Below are 17,710 nucleotides of genomic sequence, written 5' to 3' on the forward strand. Positions count from 1 at the left end.
CCTTGGATACTCATTCTCTCCTTGCCTTCTGGACACTAACACATATGGTCTGCCCCAGTGATCTCTGAATTCATTCATTCATTCATTCACTCATTTAGCAAATGTCAAATTCATAATATGTATCAGGCACTATTCTAGGAGCTTGGGCTATATCACTGAACAAAACAGCAAAAATTGCCTCTCATGGAACTAACACCCATATGTGCCTTTTTCAATACCTGATTCCTCAAAATGCTTCTGGAGGTGTTTAAACGGTGTGTGTCTCCTGTATGTAGCAAATGGGTTTTTATGGTGACTATGAATCACTTATTTTTTTTCTGGCTATAAAATAAAATTTTCATAGTAGAAAAAGTCTAAAATATAGATAGGGGTAATGAAGAAAATAAAATATCCAGCCAGACACCATGGTGCATGCCTGAATCCCATTGACTTGCAGGCTGAGACAGGAGAGTTGCAAGTTCAAGGCCAGCCTCAGCAACTTAGTGAGACCGTTTCAAAATTTAAAATGGCTACAGATGTAGCCCTGTGGTAAAGAAGCCTAGGTTCAATCTCAAGTATTATAAAATAAAAAATCAAGATAAGATATCCATAGTCCTGCCAAAGAGAAACTTAAAAAATGAAGTTATTTTTTCCTTTTGGTCCTTTGCTCTGCATAAAATGGATTTACAGTTTGATTCATACTGAAAGTTTTCTGTTTTAGTCAGGTGTGGTGGCACACACCTATAATCCCAGTGACTTCAGAGGCTGAAGCAGGAGGATCCCAAGTTCCAGGCCAGCCATGGCAGTTTAGCAAGACTGTGTCTCAAAATGAAAAAGAAAAAAAAAAAATGTCTGGGATAATAGGGATGTAGCTGAGTGGTAAAAGTCTATGGTTCAATCCCCAGTACTGAATTTTTTTTCTACTTTATGCTCCCAGACTTTCTATATCTTAAATACTGAGGTCACACTACACAGCAGTTTATCACAATTATCATAATTTAAGACTTTACTAGCCATTGAGGGTGTTCTCATTGTTTCACTATTAGAATGTTACAGTGGGCTGGGTTGTCAGTCAGTGGTAGAGGATGCATGAGGCACTGGGTTCTATCCCCAACACCACACCACACACACACAAAGAATATTATGCTGGATGTCTTATACAGAGACCTTTGTACTTAATTTTTCATGATTATTTTCTTAAACTAAATCTCTAAAATGAACTTACCTGAGACAAAAGATATGAACATGGAAGCTTTGACAAATTATTCTTAGAAAAGCTGAGCCAGGTTACACTATAGTAGTATAAGTTTCCTTGGGATCTCAACCACCACTGTTAACAACTTTTTTTTTCCTCTATCTTAATCAGATTGACTTTAAGATTTCTGATGAGTGCATTGCACAGTGGAAGCAAACCAACTTCATGACCAAGCTGGGAAACATTTCCTGTAAAACACTGAAAGGAGGGAATATCAGCTAGCCAGCCCAGCATCTTCCCTACTTCTACCATCCTGAGTCTTCTGGTGTCTCAGTTTGTTCCATTTGTCACCTGTTTGCCCATCTCTCAGGACATTGAAGCAGCAGGTCTTGGACTCTTTCTTAGGTGCAAAACTGGGTAAGGGGCAGCATACCTCCCCAGAATCTGGAATCATCCCAGGTGGTAAGTGGGGCTAGGGAACCCAGTTTTACCAGCTTCCTTTGGCAGCTGACTCAAGAATTCTGGTTTCAATATAACTCATAGAAAAAGTTTATGCCACAGTCCTTGTAATTGGAAAAACATTGGTTCCCAAGTTTTTTGGAGTTATCCCAGCAGCTGTGCCTCTAGCTGGAATCTAGTGCCTGGACTGGGCTAATTACAGTTTCTTCCCCAACAGGAAATTGTGGGATTTGAAAAGCAAAGAGAAGGGAAAACAGAACCTAGTGGTCTATCAAGTGGTTGGCAGCGTTCACACTGCATGCCTACTCTGGGGCTTCGTGTTGGTGGGAGACAGGGCCTGCCCCAGGGCTCATGGAATTTCCCTTGATCCAGTCAAACTGGGACACTCCCTAAACCAGCTGTGTTGTTAGTTAGCATGGATGGCATGGCGTGTGTCTTCAGAGAGGGTGAGGTCATTTCTCTATAAGGCGAGAAAATTGAATCACTAATCATCACTGTCAAATTCAAATAAAATGGTCTGAACAAGCATGTCTGGATGGGGACTGTCTGTAAGTGTGAAGCAGCTGCTGGGTCCCTCTCCCAGCCTGGGGTTGCTTGTATCTTGTAAGTTTGGCATTGTAGTGGGACAGTTGGGGGACTGGTGGATGGCAGATACCTTTGGTTTCCCTTTGGTGGTGCTAAGCGCAGCAAGCAGAACATTTTCCCTTCTAAATGTTGGCAGAGACCACTGCCCTGCCCTGCTCCACCCCCATTCAGCAGCAGCAGCAGCCAAATCCTTTTGTGGTTGATTAGTGTGGTGACTGAGTTTTCACACTAGTGTGTCGGGAGAGCTTTCCTCACACCTAGTTACCAGTGTTAGCCATTGAGAACATATTGCCCATTTGATGTGGAGGGTCGGGAAGCAGCAGTCACAGCCAAGTTTCAATCATTTAATTAATTAATTAACACCTTTTAAATGAAACAGAGCTTTTTCACCCCTCAAGCTTCAGGGCAGAGGGAATGGATTGTTTGTATAGACATATCAAAGACTCGAAAATTTAAAGAAATATATATATATATACTTCTCTCTTCTAACATTTTATGCAAATTAAAAATCAGAGGCTTTTGGTCTCTCCATTTGCACGAGGTCAAGCTCATTCACCCCAGAGAACAAAGGAGAGTTGCCTCTTCTAGATTCCCCCCTCTCCTTTGTGCTCTGGTCCACCAGGTGGGGGAACAAGCTCAGAAAATCCCAACTGAGGATAAGAGCTCCAGTAACATGGGAATAAAGAGGAGTCAGGCTCCCTCCACCTCCAGCAGTTCTGAAGGCCTAGTTTCATGGGGCTTTGACTGCTCCTAGGTTCTGGGTCCTGGGGTGGGGTGGATCAGAAGCTCCAAGCAGAAGAGTACTTACTGATTGCCTTCCCCTACTCACTGGACAGGTGCAACATATACCAGCAACAGCTCCCCATTATCCATGGGGCAAGGGAAAGATGTTGGTTTGTAGCCACTGGGAGAAGACAACAGTGGCAAACTAAAGAAACCCCAGAGCAGGCAGCCAGAGGAGCCCAGGCCCACAAACCCCCATTCCCAGGGGTAGGTGGCAAGGGCCAGTGTGTCACTGTCTGTAGTAGTGGAGAAGCTAAAAGTAAGGTTCCTTGCCAGGCTCAAGGCTGAGTCACTGCTGAGAAAAGAGGATCAAGAAGGGATGGCCCTGGGTGGCAGCCACACTGCTGTGCACGGAGGTACTGGAGGCACCCCTGTGGAGCCAAGGGGACCAATGAGGAAGCCACCTGACCTAGATAGATCACATAAGCTGAAAACAGAAAGGTCATTAAAACTCCTGGAGGAGCGATCAGTAGCAGAGGCTGACATGTAGGAAGAGCCACCCAGCGCCCTCTGATAAGGGAAGGTTTTGGAGTAAGACTGCACCTCTGGCTTCCCATTCTTGCCACTCAAATCAGCTCCCCCTGTGGAATCACCCATGCTGAACAGCAGGAAGGACATGCACCAAAGAGTAGAGAAAGGTCAGAAAATAAGGTGCAAGGGCCAGACCTGGGCTGCTGCCCAAATAAGCTCCCCTGCCAGATCTTCCCTCCTGTCTCAGTACTCCCTGTGAAGCTGAAAAGGACACAGCCCATGGGCCCTGCCTCTGAAACTGTGCCTGCTGGATCAATCAAACAAGGGGCAGATGTCTGGCATGCCAAGGACCTGCTGAGATGACCTACTACTGTGATTTGCTTCTGAGGACAGAGCCTGCAAACCTGCCCTCTCCTTCTTCCTCCCCACACCCATTTAGAGCCTGGGAGTCCCCTAATTCTTGTCCCCTGCATGAAGCACCTGGCAGAGCTGGAAGGCAGGAGGTTGGTGGTAAACTGAGGCACAGGAAGGCTAACCCCACTGCACCTTTTGTGCTTTGGAATTCCACAGCCCCATTCCTGCCCCCAGCCTTGAGGAGCCTGTGGGAATGTGACTTGCCCACCTCCAAGAACTAAGAAAGGAGCAAACTAGATTGGGGAGGAGGGACAGTTTGGTCCCAGCTATGGGCTGGTACCCAGGGATTGATGCTGCCACCATGTAAACAGACCCTTGGAACGTGGCTTCCCAAGCCCTGGAGGATGGACATGCAGCCACTTCACAAAAGTGCTTTGATTCTGGACTACAATATGTGCATGATTTGGACATGGGGGGGGGGGGTGAAAAAAAACACATGAAGTGTTCTGCTCCCGTCTCTGTGGCCTCAGGGCCAGCAGGGGGCGCAGTCACCCACTCCCACCAGCTACCTCCTTCATGATGAGGCTAAGGCCAAGGCTGAAGGGGCAGCTGCTGGAGGCGAGTCCTTTGAGGGGAAAGGCATGAGAGCTGGGTGATCTGGAGGACGGGCGGCGACACCAGGCTTGCATAAATATCGAAGGCTGTGGAGGTTAAGGCTGCAGGCGTCCTCTCTTAGGTTGTGTCTGCTGTCCTCTCGTCCTTGGAGCTGCTCAGGTCCCTGAGAGATTGTATTCCTGGGATGGGTCAGCAGTGCCAGTGCATGGTCAGACCAGCTCTTTCTGTGGGTCTGTGAGAGAAAAAGGAACATTTAGTAAGGGGCGCCCAGTTTGGTTCAGACACTGAGAGCCCAAGCACACTTTCACCCAGCCTTTCCCTAAACTCTCACTTGACAGACACCAGTGACAGCAGCTGGAAACTTGACTCAGACACTGTAAAGTAGGTGTCACTGTCCCACACTTCACAGCACTAGGATAAGACAAAATGATAAGGTTGGAATATACCTGGTAGGTCTGAGGTCAAAGCCCCACCCCCATGTTCCTTTTCCTGTAGTTCAAGTGATAATTCACCTGTCCCAGGCCTCCTAAATCCAGTTATTTTTGTTTTGTTCCCTTTTGTTGTAAAAATTAACCATCTCAAAGACCCAAAAGCAAATGCCCAGTGGTAGGACTTCAAATATTTATTTCCTACCATCAGTGACAAGACCCACACCCACCACTGCGCACTATACCTGAGTCTGGGGGACCCATCTTCTCCTCTGGGCCCACCAGCTGCACAACATCTCCGTTCTCTGCCAGCTCCCCCTTAGTCCTGTCCTCAGCATGAGGGAGCCCATTGGTAGGAGGAACAGTTATGGGTTCAGCCCGAGGAAAACTGGGAGAAGCAGGTAAGGGGACTCCCACCGAGGGCTTGCGGGCCACAGGTGGGGGAGCCTTCGGTGACTTCTTCAGGGACTGGGATGGCCGCTGCTCCGAAATGCTCCTAAGTTCAGCCACCAGATTCCGCTGGAGGTCAGCCTGGGCCTCAGGGGACACTGGCCGTTCAAGCTGTAGCTTCTTAGTGCCCTTGGAGAAGATGAAGCTGGCTGTTGAGGCAGGAGACTGGGGAGACTGTGGCCGGGCCTCCGGTGGTCCATTGGGCTGGGCACTTCCGAGGCCCTCACTGGCAGCCAGGCTGGAGGCCTTGAGTAGGACGGCAGCATGGAGCCCAGAAGAGGAGACAGGCACAGGGCTAGCCCGACCTGACAGGGCCCTTCGCAGCGGCTTCTGGGGGGCTGATAGCCCTGATGCAGAGGTTGGAGCACCTGTGGAAGCGACCACAGAGCGCAGCCGCACCATCTGCAGGAGTGAAGGGGTGACCAGGGGCACACCAGCTTCGTCCCTGGAAGCCCCATTGCTCTTGTTGCAGCCTACTGGCTCCTTCCGAGGGAGTCTGACCAGCTCTGGGACAGAACTAGTTGCGGGTGGGGCTGGTGGGGCTGGAGGAGGGTCTGGGGTCCCCTGGGGCTGGCTCTGGGAGGCAGCCAGGGAGCTGACAGGCCCAGGGGCTACTGCAGACTCAGGGCTAGCCACAGAGAAAAAGGCCTCCTCAGGTGGTGGGAAGTCAGCCATGGACAGATCCTGCTCCTCAGGTGTAGGGGGTGGGGGTGGGGGCCAGTTGGGGTCTGGGAGGGGCTCCTCAGTCTCTAGGGAAGTTGGGGCCTCCTCAACCACCTCTAGTTTCTTACTAGGTGGTGGGGGTGGATGGTAAGATGGGGGTGGGGATGGTGGGGGTGACTGATCTTTGGAGACAACAGGAGACTCCTGGGGTGGGACCAGAGATATCTGGGGAGTGGGAAGAGACTCAGGACTAGTATCAATGGTAGAGACAGGCCCAGGAACCACAGCAGGAGTGGCCAAAGTAGGGGCAGCTTTTTTAAGGCTCTTGGGCTTAGAAGGAGGAGGAGGAGAGAAGGGGGCAGGCACCTTGGGGTGAGGAGGTATGACAAACCTATCACTCAAGGGGATGGACATGTGTGGACCAGAGCGGTCTGAGGGAGTAGGATCAGAGGAGGAGGAGCACAGAGACGTGAGGGAAGAGGAGACAGAGACACCAGGAGACTGAAGGGAAGTGACCCTCTCTGGTTTAGGAGGCTGGGCCTTGCCTGGGGAAGCAGGGGCACCTGCCAGACCCTTGGGAGGTAGGGTCGGGGTACCACTTTGGCTCGAGTATCCACTGGAGGGTGAAAGTGTCCGTTCTGGGGATCGTGGGGGGTGCCGGGTGCCACCAGGAGACAAGCCAGGCACCCAGCTACTACCTACCGAGGTGGGTGGACAAGGTGCTGCACCCACCACCCCTTCTGACCCACCTGTGGTGGGGGGCCGGGGAAGCTGCGGCTGCTGCTTCCGCTCAGGCTTAGGTGGCAACCCTAAGGGCCCATCGGGTGCCTCGGAGCCCCGCTGATGGAGGGAGTATGTCCGGCGAGGAGGTGGAGGCGGCCGTTTCAGCTTCCGCAGGGAAACACTCCGGCCAGACAACTGCCCGCTGCTCCGAATGCTGACTGTGTCTGAGGCCTCGGCAGTGCTGCCCCCACTAGGGGAACCCCTCCCACTGCCCCCCTGGGGAGCTGGTGCCATGCTACTGCTGGCCACAGAGCCCTCTGGCTGACCCTCAGAACCCCCCTTTGAGGAGAGGGTGGAACCGTCAGACACAACAGTCTCAGAAGACTGAGAGTGGCTCCAGGTATCACTGGAAGAGGAAGGATGGCGGCTACGGGGCTGGGGGCTGGAGACAGAGGAAAAGCGACCCAGGGAACGGACGGAGGCCGGGCTAGCAGAGAGCAGGCTGCAGCGGCTCAATGTGCGCAGGCTGCAGCGGCCCAGGGCTACCACGTCCACAGTGGGTGGCAGCACAGCGTGTGGGATCAGCTTTGACAAGTAGGTAGCCTGGGGCGAGATGGACATGGCTGGACTCAAAGGCTCTGGAGGCCCTGCCCCTCCTGTCAGTCCAGGAACTGCTAGAGACATGGGCCGGGTCAATGGAGGGGGCCGGGCCCCTGAGGACCGACCAACAAGGGTGTCATCCCGGTAGACGCGGTCAATGTGGCGCTGCAACACGGCCTCTGTATCAGCGTCAGCCTCTGCCTCTGCCTCCAGTGCCTGCAGAGATACTCGGACCCCAGTCCCTAAGGCCATGCCAGCTGGGCGACCGTCTACTGTGGGGATTCGGACAGCATCCCGTGGACCAGGAGGCCGAGGAGTACCTGGTGCCTCACGCTCATTCCGCAGGCCTAGAATGGATGAGGAGCAGGTGGCAGTCAGCAAAGAGGGGCTGGCTGGCTCCCCACCCACCACCACTGCCCACCTAAACCCAGGGCTCACCAAGTTCCTTCTGCACATGCTGAGGCAGACCCAGCACGGTGCTCCGACGCTCCCGCCGACGCCTCCCTGACCGTCCAGAAGATTTGGGAAATGAGTCATGGGGTCGGAAAGTGGAGCCTGAGGGCCAATTCAGGGGGGAAAAAAACGTTAGAGCAGAAGGTCTCCACATGTCCTGCAGAGCACTACTTTTGTGAAGTGCTAGTAATAGCCTTGGGATAAAAGATTTCTGCAGTCAAATAGATATGGGTAAAACTAGAGGCTTCTTTTCTATAAGATTATGGAAGGCTAAGTCAAAATGATCATTGCCATTTAGTGAGTACTTATTTAGTGAACACATTATTATGTCCACATGCTAATGTTCAGCATTCATTCCAATAAGGTAAACGCTATTATTATCTATTGATTTTTATAAAACATCAAACGTAAGTTCAGGGATGTTAAGGATTTGCCTAAGGTCACGTGGCTGCTCAGTTAGCAACATCAAGCCAAAACCCAAATTTCCAACTTTTTTTTGAGGGGGCGGAGGGTACTACAGATTGAACCCAGGGGCACTTAACCACTGAGCAACATCCCCACCCCTTTTTTTAAGACAGGGTCTCAACAAGTTGCTTAGGCCCTCGATAAATTGCTGCCTCAGTCTCCCCAAGCTGCTGTGATTACAGGCATGTACCACCAGGCCCAACCCCTACTCTTAATTTTACAGTTAAGATTCATTTGCTTGGGGCTGGGGACAAGGCTCAGTGGCTCAGTGATAGAGCAATTGGCTAGCATACTCAAAGGCCTGGGTTCAATCCCTAGCACCTCTCTCCAAGAGGACACAGTGTACTGTCTCCTGAATTAACTGAATCACAAAGCCTGAGAAGACACAATTAGGAGGAGAAAGGGAAGCTGCGGGTGCTAAAACAAGATGGTGCCCACCACCCCTCTCCCCTGCCCAGGAATTCTGGCCAGTGAGGAGACACCTTTGCGCTGGATCATCTCTGAGCGGATGGAGAGTGCATCCTCTGCCGTGGAGCTCTCAGCCGTGTAGGATGTGGTCTGGCTGCAGAAGGAGATGCTGTCTTCATCTGGCGCAGTCCGGGAGGACTGTAGGGAGAAGAAGATTAGTCCCTGGCCTCTGTGGGCTGCCTGCTCAGAACGCCTCAATGGAACTTTTGATTTACAGACCCCCCCACCCTCGAGTGTTACCCAGCACAGAGCCAGCATCACTGGAGCAAGCCCACACTAGCCCAGAAGGGTCAGTCAGTCCAGCCCTTTGAGATACAAGAAGGAAAAAGACCCAGAAGGTCTAAAGCCATGCTTGCCACAGGTCAAGAAAGGCGGCAAGAGCAATCAGGACTGAACTAGGGGCAGGGCTCACCTGGATGCTCTGGGTATCTCCATGGTCCCAGCCACCCTTGTTCAGTTTCTGTTTTTCTGGAAGACACCAGAAGAGAGTGTTGGGCTAGGCTCCTGACTTCAGGAGCTGAGAGAGTAGAGGGAGGGTGAGAAGGGTTACCTTGGTGCTGTAGGGAGCGGAGCCCCTCCTGGGCCTGTGTGTGCAGCTCTTCCAGGTGAGGCGGTCGCCCACTCGGGAAGAAGACATTGTCCTGGTGCTCATCCACTACAGACCCTAGCCCCTGGCCAGGCCCTGCACTCTGACGTTTTTCACTCTCAGCCTTGGCAGAACCTAGTAGGATGGAGGAGGAAGGGAGGTAAGACCCAAAGGCATGTGGGTCCTCAAAATGCACAGGTACCATGACAAAGGCACCCGAGTCCCCAGACTGCCCATGGTCCCTACACACACATGCAAATGCCCACTTTCCCCAGTGCAGACATACAACCCACAATACTGGGGTAAACACTTAATACACACAGCCCCCAAATACATACACAAACTATGCCCAAAGGCGCAAATATCTGAGTACTCACACCACACAAATGGACACGCAAGGCACGACACACAGGACACAGAGGCTCACAGTCTATGCACACAAGTTTCATACAAACAGCACCCAAGTATGAACCCACATAAGTATCCATACCCAGCCTCCACCTATCCACAACACCCACAGTTCCCATTCTGTACACATGTAAACAGTATCTAAGCATACACACAACTGTGTATACACACGTCACTCAGGGCCCCGTGCAAAACAACCCTGTATACACATATCCCATAGCAAATACAATGCTCACCTCCAGACCCCAAGCCCTACTTTAAAGGAAAACAAACCACCCTTTTCATACAGTGCCTTGGCCCAAGTCCGGGGAGAAGATACTATGGGAAACCAGAAGGAGGAGGAGCTGGAAGGGGTCATAACCAGAGTCCCAGAAAACACTGGGGAACAGGGAAAAACAGGCCAAGAATATAATCTCCTGGGCCCCCTACTCACCCATAGGACTACCCCTTCGTGGAAGAATGGACAGGGAAGGGGAGAAAAGAGACCCAGGCACTCCTACCCCCAGTCAAGAGAGTTCAACCTCTCCAGGGAGAAGAGTCCCAGGTATGGAGGCCCTAGCCCAGGCCCTGATGCATGGAGCCAGGGATCAATTACAGAAGATCCTGTTACAGGCTCCGCCCACAGGGGGCTGGTCATCTAATCCTGGGGATGGGGGAGCTGTGTCAGCACTTTGCAGCCCTAGCCCTTCTTTAAATGAAACCCACAACATAAGCAAAAGCAGTGGAGGGTCATGTGACCTTGGCAGTACCTTGTAGAGGGGCAGGAACAAAACAAGCCCTTTAAAGGGACACACCCCAGGAACAGGGTGGCCCATTCAGATACCTGCCATTCACCCTTCCTCAGCCTACTCTTCAAGGGCCAGGGCTCCTGCCCCAGGAAAGCCAGGAGGTCAGAGGTAGGAGGTACCCCAGCAGGTAGTGGATATCTCCCTCAGACCCTCATTTTACAAGTGGGGAAACGGGTTCAAAGGGGAAAGGCCTCGCCTAAGGTCACCCAGCAAATGGGAGTCAATCAGCTGGAACTAAATCCAAGTTCCCAGAGGGGACTCCTGGATCACACTCAGACTGAGAACCCCTGGTTTCCAAAAGTCCAAGAAGCTGTGGCCCCTACAGTCTGAATCCAGGCCTGAAAGCCCAGCTACTAGGAGAAAGAATGGGTATAAGTCCCTTCCTCCAAACCCCCAGGCCTCTAAACATGGTTCCACAACTTCCAGTGGCACTTTTCTCTGCAGCTCCCCACATCCCATACTCCCCTACCTTTGGGATGACTCCAAAAGGGGCTGTCCCCTCACTCTGAACTAGGTTGGAGGCTGCACCCAGTAAATTATGGGTACCCTTGCAGGAAGGCAGTCTGGCCCGAGGGCGGCAGGCTTCAAGGTCAGAAGATGTGGGTCCATCCTCCCAAGCATAAGCAGGCCCAGACAAAGGCAGCAACAAAGCGGCTGGACAAAGGCACGCCGCGGACACGGGACTCCGGCCTCCTTAATAGCGCCGGACCCAACCCCACTGCTCCTCCCTGGCCTAGATCCCCCAGTCTAGGGAAGAGTCTGGCTAAGGGAGCTGTGGGGATCCCTTCCCGTCCCCCTCCAAGCCACACCCACTCACTCACCCTTCTTCTTAAAGAGCTCAAGAAGCGCAGGGAGGTGGCGGCCAAGGAACACCACCATGACTGCGGGCGCCACTCGGGGATGTCCCCTACTCTAACCTCCTCCGTGCGCCCAGGAGGGCCTTCACCACAGCCCAGCACTAAGCCCGCCTGCCTGGTGCCCGCCAGCGAACCCACCGCCGCACCCGCTGCAGGCAGAGGAAGGGGAGGGGCTGTTCCAGGTCTTCCTCCCACCTTCGCCACTGGTCCCGCCTACTCGCCGACCCCACCCCCTATGCAGGGACCCAGAGACACGAGGAAACTGAGGCGGAAAGACTGCAGGTGCTCTGCTCTACTAACGGGTATGACTAGGGGGATGGAAGATAATTTCTGCAGGGATCACTAACACTGCCACCAAGTCCTGTCTAAACATTCAGGAGTCAGAGCGAAGCGAAGGGCCCAGCTAGCTGCCAGATGGTAGGTGTAAGGGCTACCAGACCAGACTTGGCATGGTGCCCACCCCCACGCCCTTCTGGCTGATGGGATAATTCCTTGGGGGAAAGAGCTCAGTTCATGGAGCAGTCAGGCAGGAGCCCAGGGCTGCCTTGTGGGAGTGGCAAGGCTGTGGGCAGAGGCCCCTGGAGGGGTACAATCTGGCCCAGGACACAGTATATACTGGGAAGCCAGGGAGAGGCCCAGAGCAGAACCACAGTGGCTGTTGGTAACAACCCCCTCCTCATATGTGTGTTCAACCCCACACTTTCTTCCCACTGATGGCAGTGTGTCATCAGAGGCCCAGAACAGCTCTGAGAACTTCCAAGGTCACACAGCAGAGGCAGGATTTAAACACAGACCTCCAGCTCCCTGAGTCTAGGATTCTTCCTGCTGGCCCTACTTGGTCTAACTGATTGTGTGCTGGATCACCAGGCAGGGAGAACACATTAGCAAAAAAGAGCCCATAGGCAAAGTCAGTAAAATAGTCAAGAGGTAGGAGGGATGGAGAGAGGAGAGGTACTAAGAGGCAAGTCAAGTCCATGTTCAAATCTACCTCCATCACACAAAAGTCAAGACTATGTATGAAAACATGGCTGGGCTGGGTGCAGTGGCATACACCTGTAATCTCAGCAGTTTGGGAGGCTGAGGCAGGAGGATCACAAGTTTGAAGTTAGCCTAAGCAAGTTAGCAAGGCCCTAAACAACTTAGTGAGACCCTGTCTCTAAATAAAGTATTTTAAAAAAAGGGCTGGGGATGTGGCTCAGTGGTTGAGCACCCCTGTTTCAATCCTTGGAACCAAAAAGAAGAAGAAAAAGAAAAAAGGGCCAATAACTCCTCTTTATAAGATGCTATATCCAGTCATTTGGTTAGTAAATATTAAGCTTGTACTTAGGGATACAGCCAAAGGATAACTTTATCTTGTTCACTAGAATATCCCCAGAGCCTGAATCAGTGCCTGATACACACTATGAGTTCAGTAAATACTTGAGGAATACATGAATGAGGTAGGCTAATATAACTTTAGGTAGTAAAAACTGATGAGTGCCAGGTGCGGTGGCACACACCTGTAATCCCATGATTCGGGAGGCTGAGGCAGCCTCAGCAACTTATCAAGGCCCCAAGCAACTTAGAGAGACCCTGGATCAACATAAAAAATAAAAAGGGCTGGGGATGTAGCTCAGTGGTAAAGTGCTCCTGGGTTCAATCCCCAATACAAATAATAAAAACAATAATAAATAAATAAGGGCTGGTAAAGCGCCCCTGGGTTTAAGTGCCAGTACCAAAAAAATAAAAAATAAACCGAAACAAAACAAAACTGAGGAGCTGTGTTTGGAGGTGGTAACCCTCTAAGAAAAGGATATTGGAACTGAGACCTGAAAAATGAGGAGCCAGCCAAGGCAGATATGGAAGTAGAGCCTTCCAGACAAGCACAGCAAATGTAAAGGCCTTGAGGAGGAGTGGGACTTCCACAAACAGAAAGGAAGCTAGTGCGGAGAAACTGGCAGGAGATGAGAGCAGAGGAGGGCAGCAGCCAGGTCAGGTGGGGCTCCTAGGCCTGAGCAGACTCCAGGTTACATTCCAAAAGCCTGGGAAGTCAGTCAAGAGAGTTTCAGCTGGGTAGAGACACTTACAAAAAGGATCCTCCTGGAAACTCTAGAGCAGCTGAGACTCTGAAAGAGAGGTTCTGTGAACTATAATGTGCTCTTTCCCAAACTCGCCAAGGATACCCCTCCCTCCCTGCCCTCTTTTGGACTCCTTAGAGGTCTAAGACCCCTCTGGAGCTCCTTTCCCATTTGCTCGCCTCTAAGACCATTCAAGCCCATGGCTAAGCCCTTGCCCTCTGGAGAGCAAATATTTGTGGAGCTGGATAGTAGATATGTTACATCACTGAACTCTAAATAACAGTCCCAAGAAGTAGGCACCTTTATTTCCATTTTACAGAGGAAGACCTAGAGACCAGCAGGGGCAAACACCCATAAAGCTCCCACTCTGGGCTTCATTGCACAAATGATATCAGCACTTCACTCAGAGAACCTGAATCCAAAAGCCATGCTGTCCACTATGCCAGCTACAAACCTGATCTCCCCAAAGAAGGGGTCCAGGAACTCCATCATTTCTACTAATTGGAGGTTTCTTGACTACCTGCTTCCCCCACACGCCCCCTCTTAGGCCAGACCCAACTCACTTATCAGTATTACACAAACAGAAAAGAGCAGCAGACCGACACTTGCTGGGTGATTAATCCCTGCCAGGCATGGTGCCAGGTACTGGTGGAAAGCAAAACCCTGTCTATGTCCTCATGGATCCTTTTTCCTTTTTTTTTGGTTCTTGATTTTGGTATTGGGGATTGAACCCAGGAGTGTCCTTCCTGTGCACCAAATTACCCTTTTCCTAGTTTTTTTTTTGTTTTGTTTTGTTTGTTTGTTTTTTAAATATTTATTTTATTAGGTGTAGATGGACACAACACAATGCCTTTATTTTTATGTGGTGCTGAGGATTGAACCCGGGTCCTGCCCATGCTAGGCGAGCGCTCTACCGCTGAGCCACAATCCCAGCCCCAACCCTTTTCCTAGTTTTGAGACAGGGTCTCACTAAGTTGCCCAGGCTGGCCCTGAAACTTGTGATCCTCCTTCCTCAGATTCCCAAATAACTGGAATTGGGAGCCACTGTGTCCATCTGTCTGTCCTGCTGGATCTTAGGGCAGCCCTTCAAGGCAGTTACTTGAAGGTACTTGAAGCTCCTAGTAGCTGACGGCAGATGTAAGGCTCAGAGACCTAGGTGACTTCCCAAACTCTGGCTGGCTCTAAAACTGTAGCCTTTCACTGAGCAGGGCAGTCACCCCCAGCTTCCCTCTCAATAGGGAAACAAAGAGCTGAGCTCTGGCTAAGCTGGGACTGGGGGAACATTAGCCCTTAGAAGTCCAAGGCCCACATATGTCAGTCAGGGCCACAGCTGCAAATTCCACAGCCAGATCCAAGGCTCTCACACTTGATAACATCTGGTTGCTCCAGCAACGTCCCTCCCCCTCCCAACCCACAGCCTGGTCAGAGCCTGCTGCCTCTCTTAGCCACCCCAGGCACGGGTCTACACACCTGCGCTTGCTTAGGAAGGTGCTCAGTGACTTGAATCTCGGGTGGGGGAGGGCACCTCACAAACTTGATGTCCAAAGAATGGAAGGACCTGGCCCAAGGCCACATGGCTTTCTGCTTTGGTACAGTCCAGGAGTGCCAGCTGGGGTTAAGGCTTTGACAGAAGCTCACCAAGCAACCTCTGCCCCCACATCTGCCTGAGGAAGGAGGCTTCCCAGTGCTGAGAAGGCACTCTACTTGTGGCCACACCCCCAACGCACCAGGCACACCAAGGAGCACCCAGGCAAGCTCCTGAGATCAGATACAGTCCCTGAGCGGGTATGGGGGTGTGTACCTCTAATGTCCCACTGGGGCCATCTCCAAAGGTGGAGCTCAGAAATACACCCACAAAGCACACCCAGGTTACACCCTCTTCATCCACTTAGGCAACTGCATAGACACTCACAAGGCCCAAGTGGCTGTATGTACAGGAAGACAAGCATGTGTACCCACCACCCAGGGGCTTTCCTGAGCCCAGGGACAGGGAGCAATCAGAGACGGAGCCCCTGTGTCCCACCCCACACACACACCAGCCGCATGCGCATGCTTACACACAGTCTTGGCAACAAACTCCATGGGGTGAGGCCTCAACCTGCCCCATTCCAAAGCTCAGGGTGGGGGAGGCGCACCCACAGGCAGGCCAGCCTGACTCAGGGGAGAGGAATGAGGGGGGAGGGCATAACTGTCCAGGTGGCCTTGCTCAGGAGCTGGGACCCTCATAGCCAACTTGCCAGCACCAGGCCTGGTCTTTACTGCCCCAGGCCAGCCCTCCAGGGAAAAGTCAGAATGCTCAGAGGCTTTTACGCTCAACCCCTTACTATACTGGTGGACACATGAAAGCCAAGGGTTTCCTTCCACATGAAGGCCAGGGTTTCCTCAGGTCACACATTCTAGAGGAATCCCTGAACAGAACCAAGAGCATCTGTGGATTTTACTCCCCCTGAGGCAAGGCAAAGGCAAATGAGCATAAGAAACTCTCAGGTAGAAGAGGCACTTTCTCTTCTACTATCCCAAACGTATAAGTGAAGTTTCCTTTTTACAAAGGAGCACCAAGAGAAAGTGACTGACTTGCTCAAGGTCACCTAACCAGGAAGTGGCGGATCCCACATTCAACCCTGAGTCTCGCTCCAAATGCCTTAGTTGTCTTGAGTCTAAGAAAGTGAATGGGTAAAGGGGGCCACAGCCTCAGTCTCCTCCCTGGCATAAGAAGGGGAAGCCCTGAACCCCACTTCTACATCAGGGGAATCCCCCTCCCCTCCCTTGTCCAGCTCCACCCAGCGGGGGCGGAGCTGACAGGCCGGGCTGGTTCTAAGGTAAATATTGGGGGGCAGGGAGTGCCTGGAGCAGGGAGCGGAGGATCCCATCCCACAGGGTGCCCTGAGGGAAACTGCAGTAGTGCAGGGTGGAATTAGCTATAATAATATTAATAAATGTGGTAATGAGTTTCCAGGCCAGCATCTGCTCCCAACAATGACATAATAATCACTTTCGGCCAGGGCACAATTCTGATTTTCCAAAGCCCTTTCTTTTGTTCCTTCAAGGCATGATTATTCCCATTCTATGGATGCCAGAGAGGCAGCCACCATGAAGTTAGGAGAGGAAGGGCTGGGACTCAAGAGATGTGGACTCCAAGCCTTAATAAATCAGCCTCTCTCGGCCACAGTTATCTCGTGAACACCCACCTCACAGAGTGCCTGAAAAAGCTAAAGAAAACCCTACAACCAAGAGTAAGTTCAAAGTTTTCTATCAGAGTGAGCCTCTGCCGGTCCAGGGAATGAAGGCAGGAAAAAGACCTTTCCACTTAACAACACAGCAACAACAAACTGGTGTCTCCAGAAAACCAACTGAGAGACACAGATGGTCTCATTCAATGGCCCTCACCATACAGAGGCACTCCCAAAGGGTCAGTGATTTATCCAAAGTCACTAGACTAGTAATGGCAGAGTCAGGATTTGAGCCCAGTTCTAACTGGCTGCAAAACCATGTTCTTCCAGTGCCACCTGTGGCCTGCCTCCCACCCACTTCCAGAGTGCTTCTCCAATCTCAAGTGGAGTTAAGGACCATTAAGATAAAGGCCTGATAAGGGACACTCAACAGCAGCTCCCTATCTTCCCTCAGTGACCTCACCCAATCTGACAGTCCTGACCCTGTTTGGGAAGGAAGGAATTCTAGGTCCAGACCAGACAAATCTCACAGCCCTGGGAATCACAAGACCTAGTTTGAGCTCACTGCCTTTTTGATTCTGGGGATTGAATCCAGGGGCTCTTTACTACTGAGCTAGATTCCCAGTACTATTTTTTTTTTATTTTGAGACAGGGTCTCACTAAATTGCCCCAGCTGGCCTCCAACTTGCAATCCTCTTGCTTCCGCCTCCCAAGTAGCTGGGATTACAGCCGTGTGCCACAGCATCCAGCTTATTTTCATTTTTTAATTTGTTTCTGGGACTGAGGATTGAACCCACAGCTACACAAGCACTCTATCACTGACTATGTCCCCAGTCTGTTTTTTATTTTGAAACAGGGTCTCACTAAGTTGCCCAGGCTGTTCTTGAACTTGTACTGCTACTACTTCATCCTGCACCCACCTCTCATTGCCTCTAATTAGAGTTTGACCCCGAGCCAGGTAATGTCCTTTTCTGGCCCTCGGTTTCTCCACCTGTGTTGTAGAAGGCTTAGAGAGATAAGTGCCAAAGAGCCCTCTGCATATATAACTGTTTCTAGAAGGAGGGCAATGGTTCCCCACTTACAGTCAGGGCTGGGGCAGCAACTGGAGTTCAACTTATCACTGATTACTCAGATCAAAGAGAGCTAAGCTCCT

The 17,710-nt window shown here is 51.5% G+C and overlaps 2 protein-coding genes and 1 pseudogene across 4 annotated transcripts in view; 2 read left to right on the plus strand and 1 right to left on the minus strand.

The window, feature by feature from the left end:
* Yars1 (tyrosyl-tRNA synthetase 1) overlaps positions 1-2,161 on the plus strand; it is a 30,177-nt gene extending 28,016 nt beyond the window's left edge. The window contains exon 13 of the mRNA XM_046468601.2: positions 1,346-2,161. Within this exon, the coding sequence (XP_046324557.1) occupies positions 1,346-1,456 (111 nt within the window). The 3' untranslated portion in view covers positions 1,457-2,161. The remainder of the gene's footprint in view (positions 1-1,345) is intronic.
* A 244-nt stretch (positions 2,162-2,405) lies between these two features.
* LOC124075416 (small nucleolar RNA U13) lies at positions 2,406-2,520 on the plus strand (annotated as a pseudogene).
* A 28-nt stretch (positions 2,521-2,548) lies between these two features.
* Positions 2,549-17,710, minus strand: part of Kiaa1522 (KIAA1522 ortholog) — a 29,673-nt gene continuing 14,511 nt past the window's right edge. For 2 of the 3 annotated variants that reach the window (XM_046468597.2, XM_046468599.2), the window contains exons 2-7: positions 9,242-9,412; positions 9,104-9,159; positions 8,706-8,829; positions 7,744-7,860; positions 5,115-7,652; positions 2,549-4,673 (exon numbers count right to left, since the gene is read on the minus strand). In XM_046468597.2, the coding sequence (XP_046324553.1) occupies positions 4,651-4,673; positions 5,115-7,652; positions 7,744-7,860; positions 8,706-8,829; positions 9,104-9,159; positions 9,242-9,412 (3,029 nt within the window). In that variant the 3' untranslated portion in view covers positions 2,549-4,650. Of the gene's footprint in view, positions 4,674-5,114; positions 7,653-7,743; positions 7,861-8,705; positions 8,830-9,103; positions 9,160-9,241; positions 9,413-11,294; positions 11,442-17,710 lie in introns of those variants that run through there. The other variant, XM_046468600.2, reaches the window with a different exon arrangement.

Source organism: Marmota monax, unplaced genomic scaffold (assembly GCF_021218885.2).
Source record: "Marmota monax isolate L192 unplaced genomic scaffold, Marmota_monax_Labrador192_F-V1.1 WCK01_AAM20220418_F8-fsc00008, whole genome shotgun sequence".
Lineage (NCBI taxonomy): Eukaryota > Metazoa > Chordata > Mammalia > Rodentia > Sciuridae > Marmota > Marmota monax.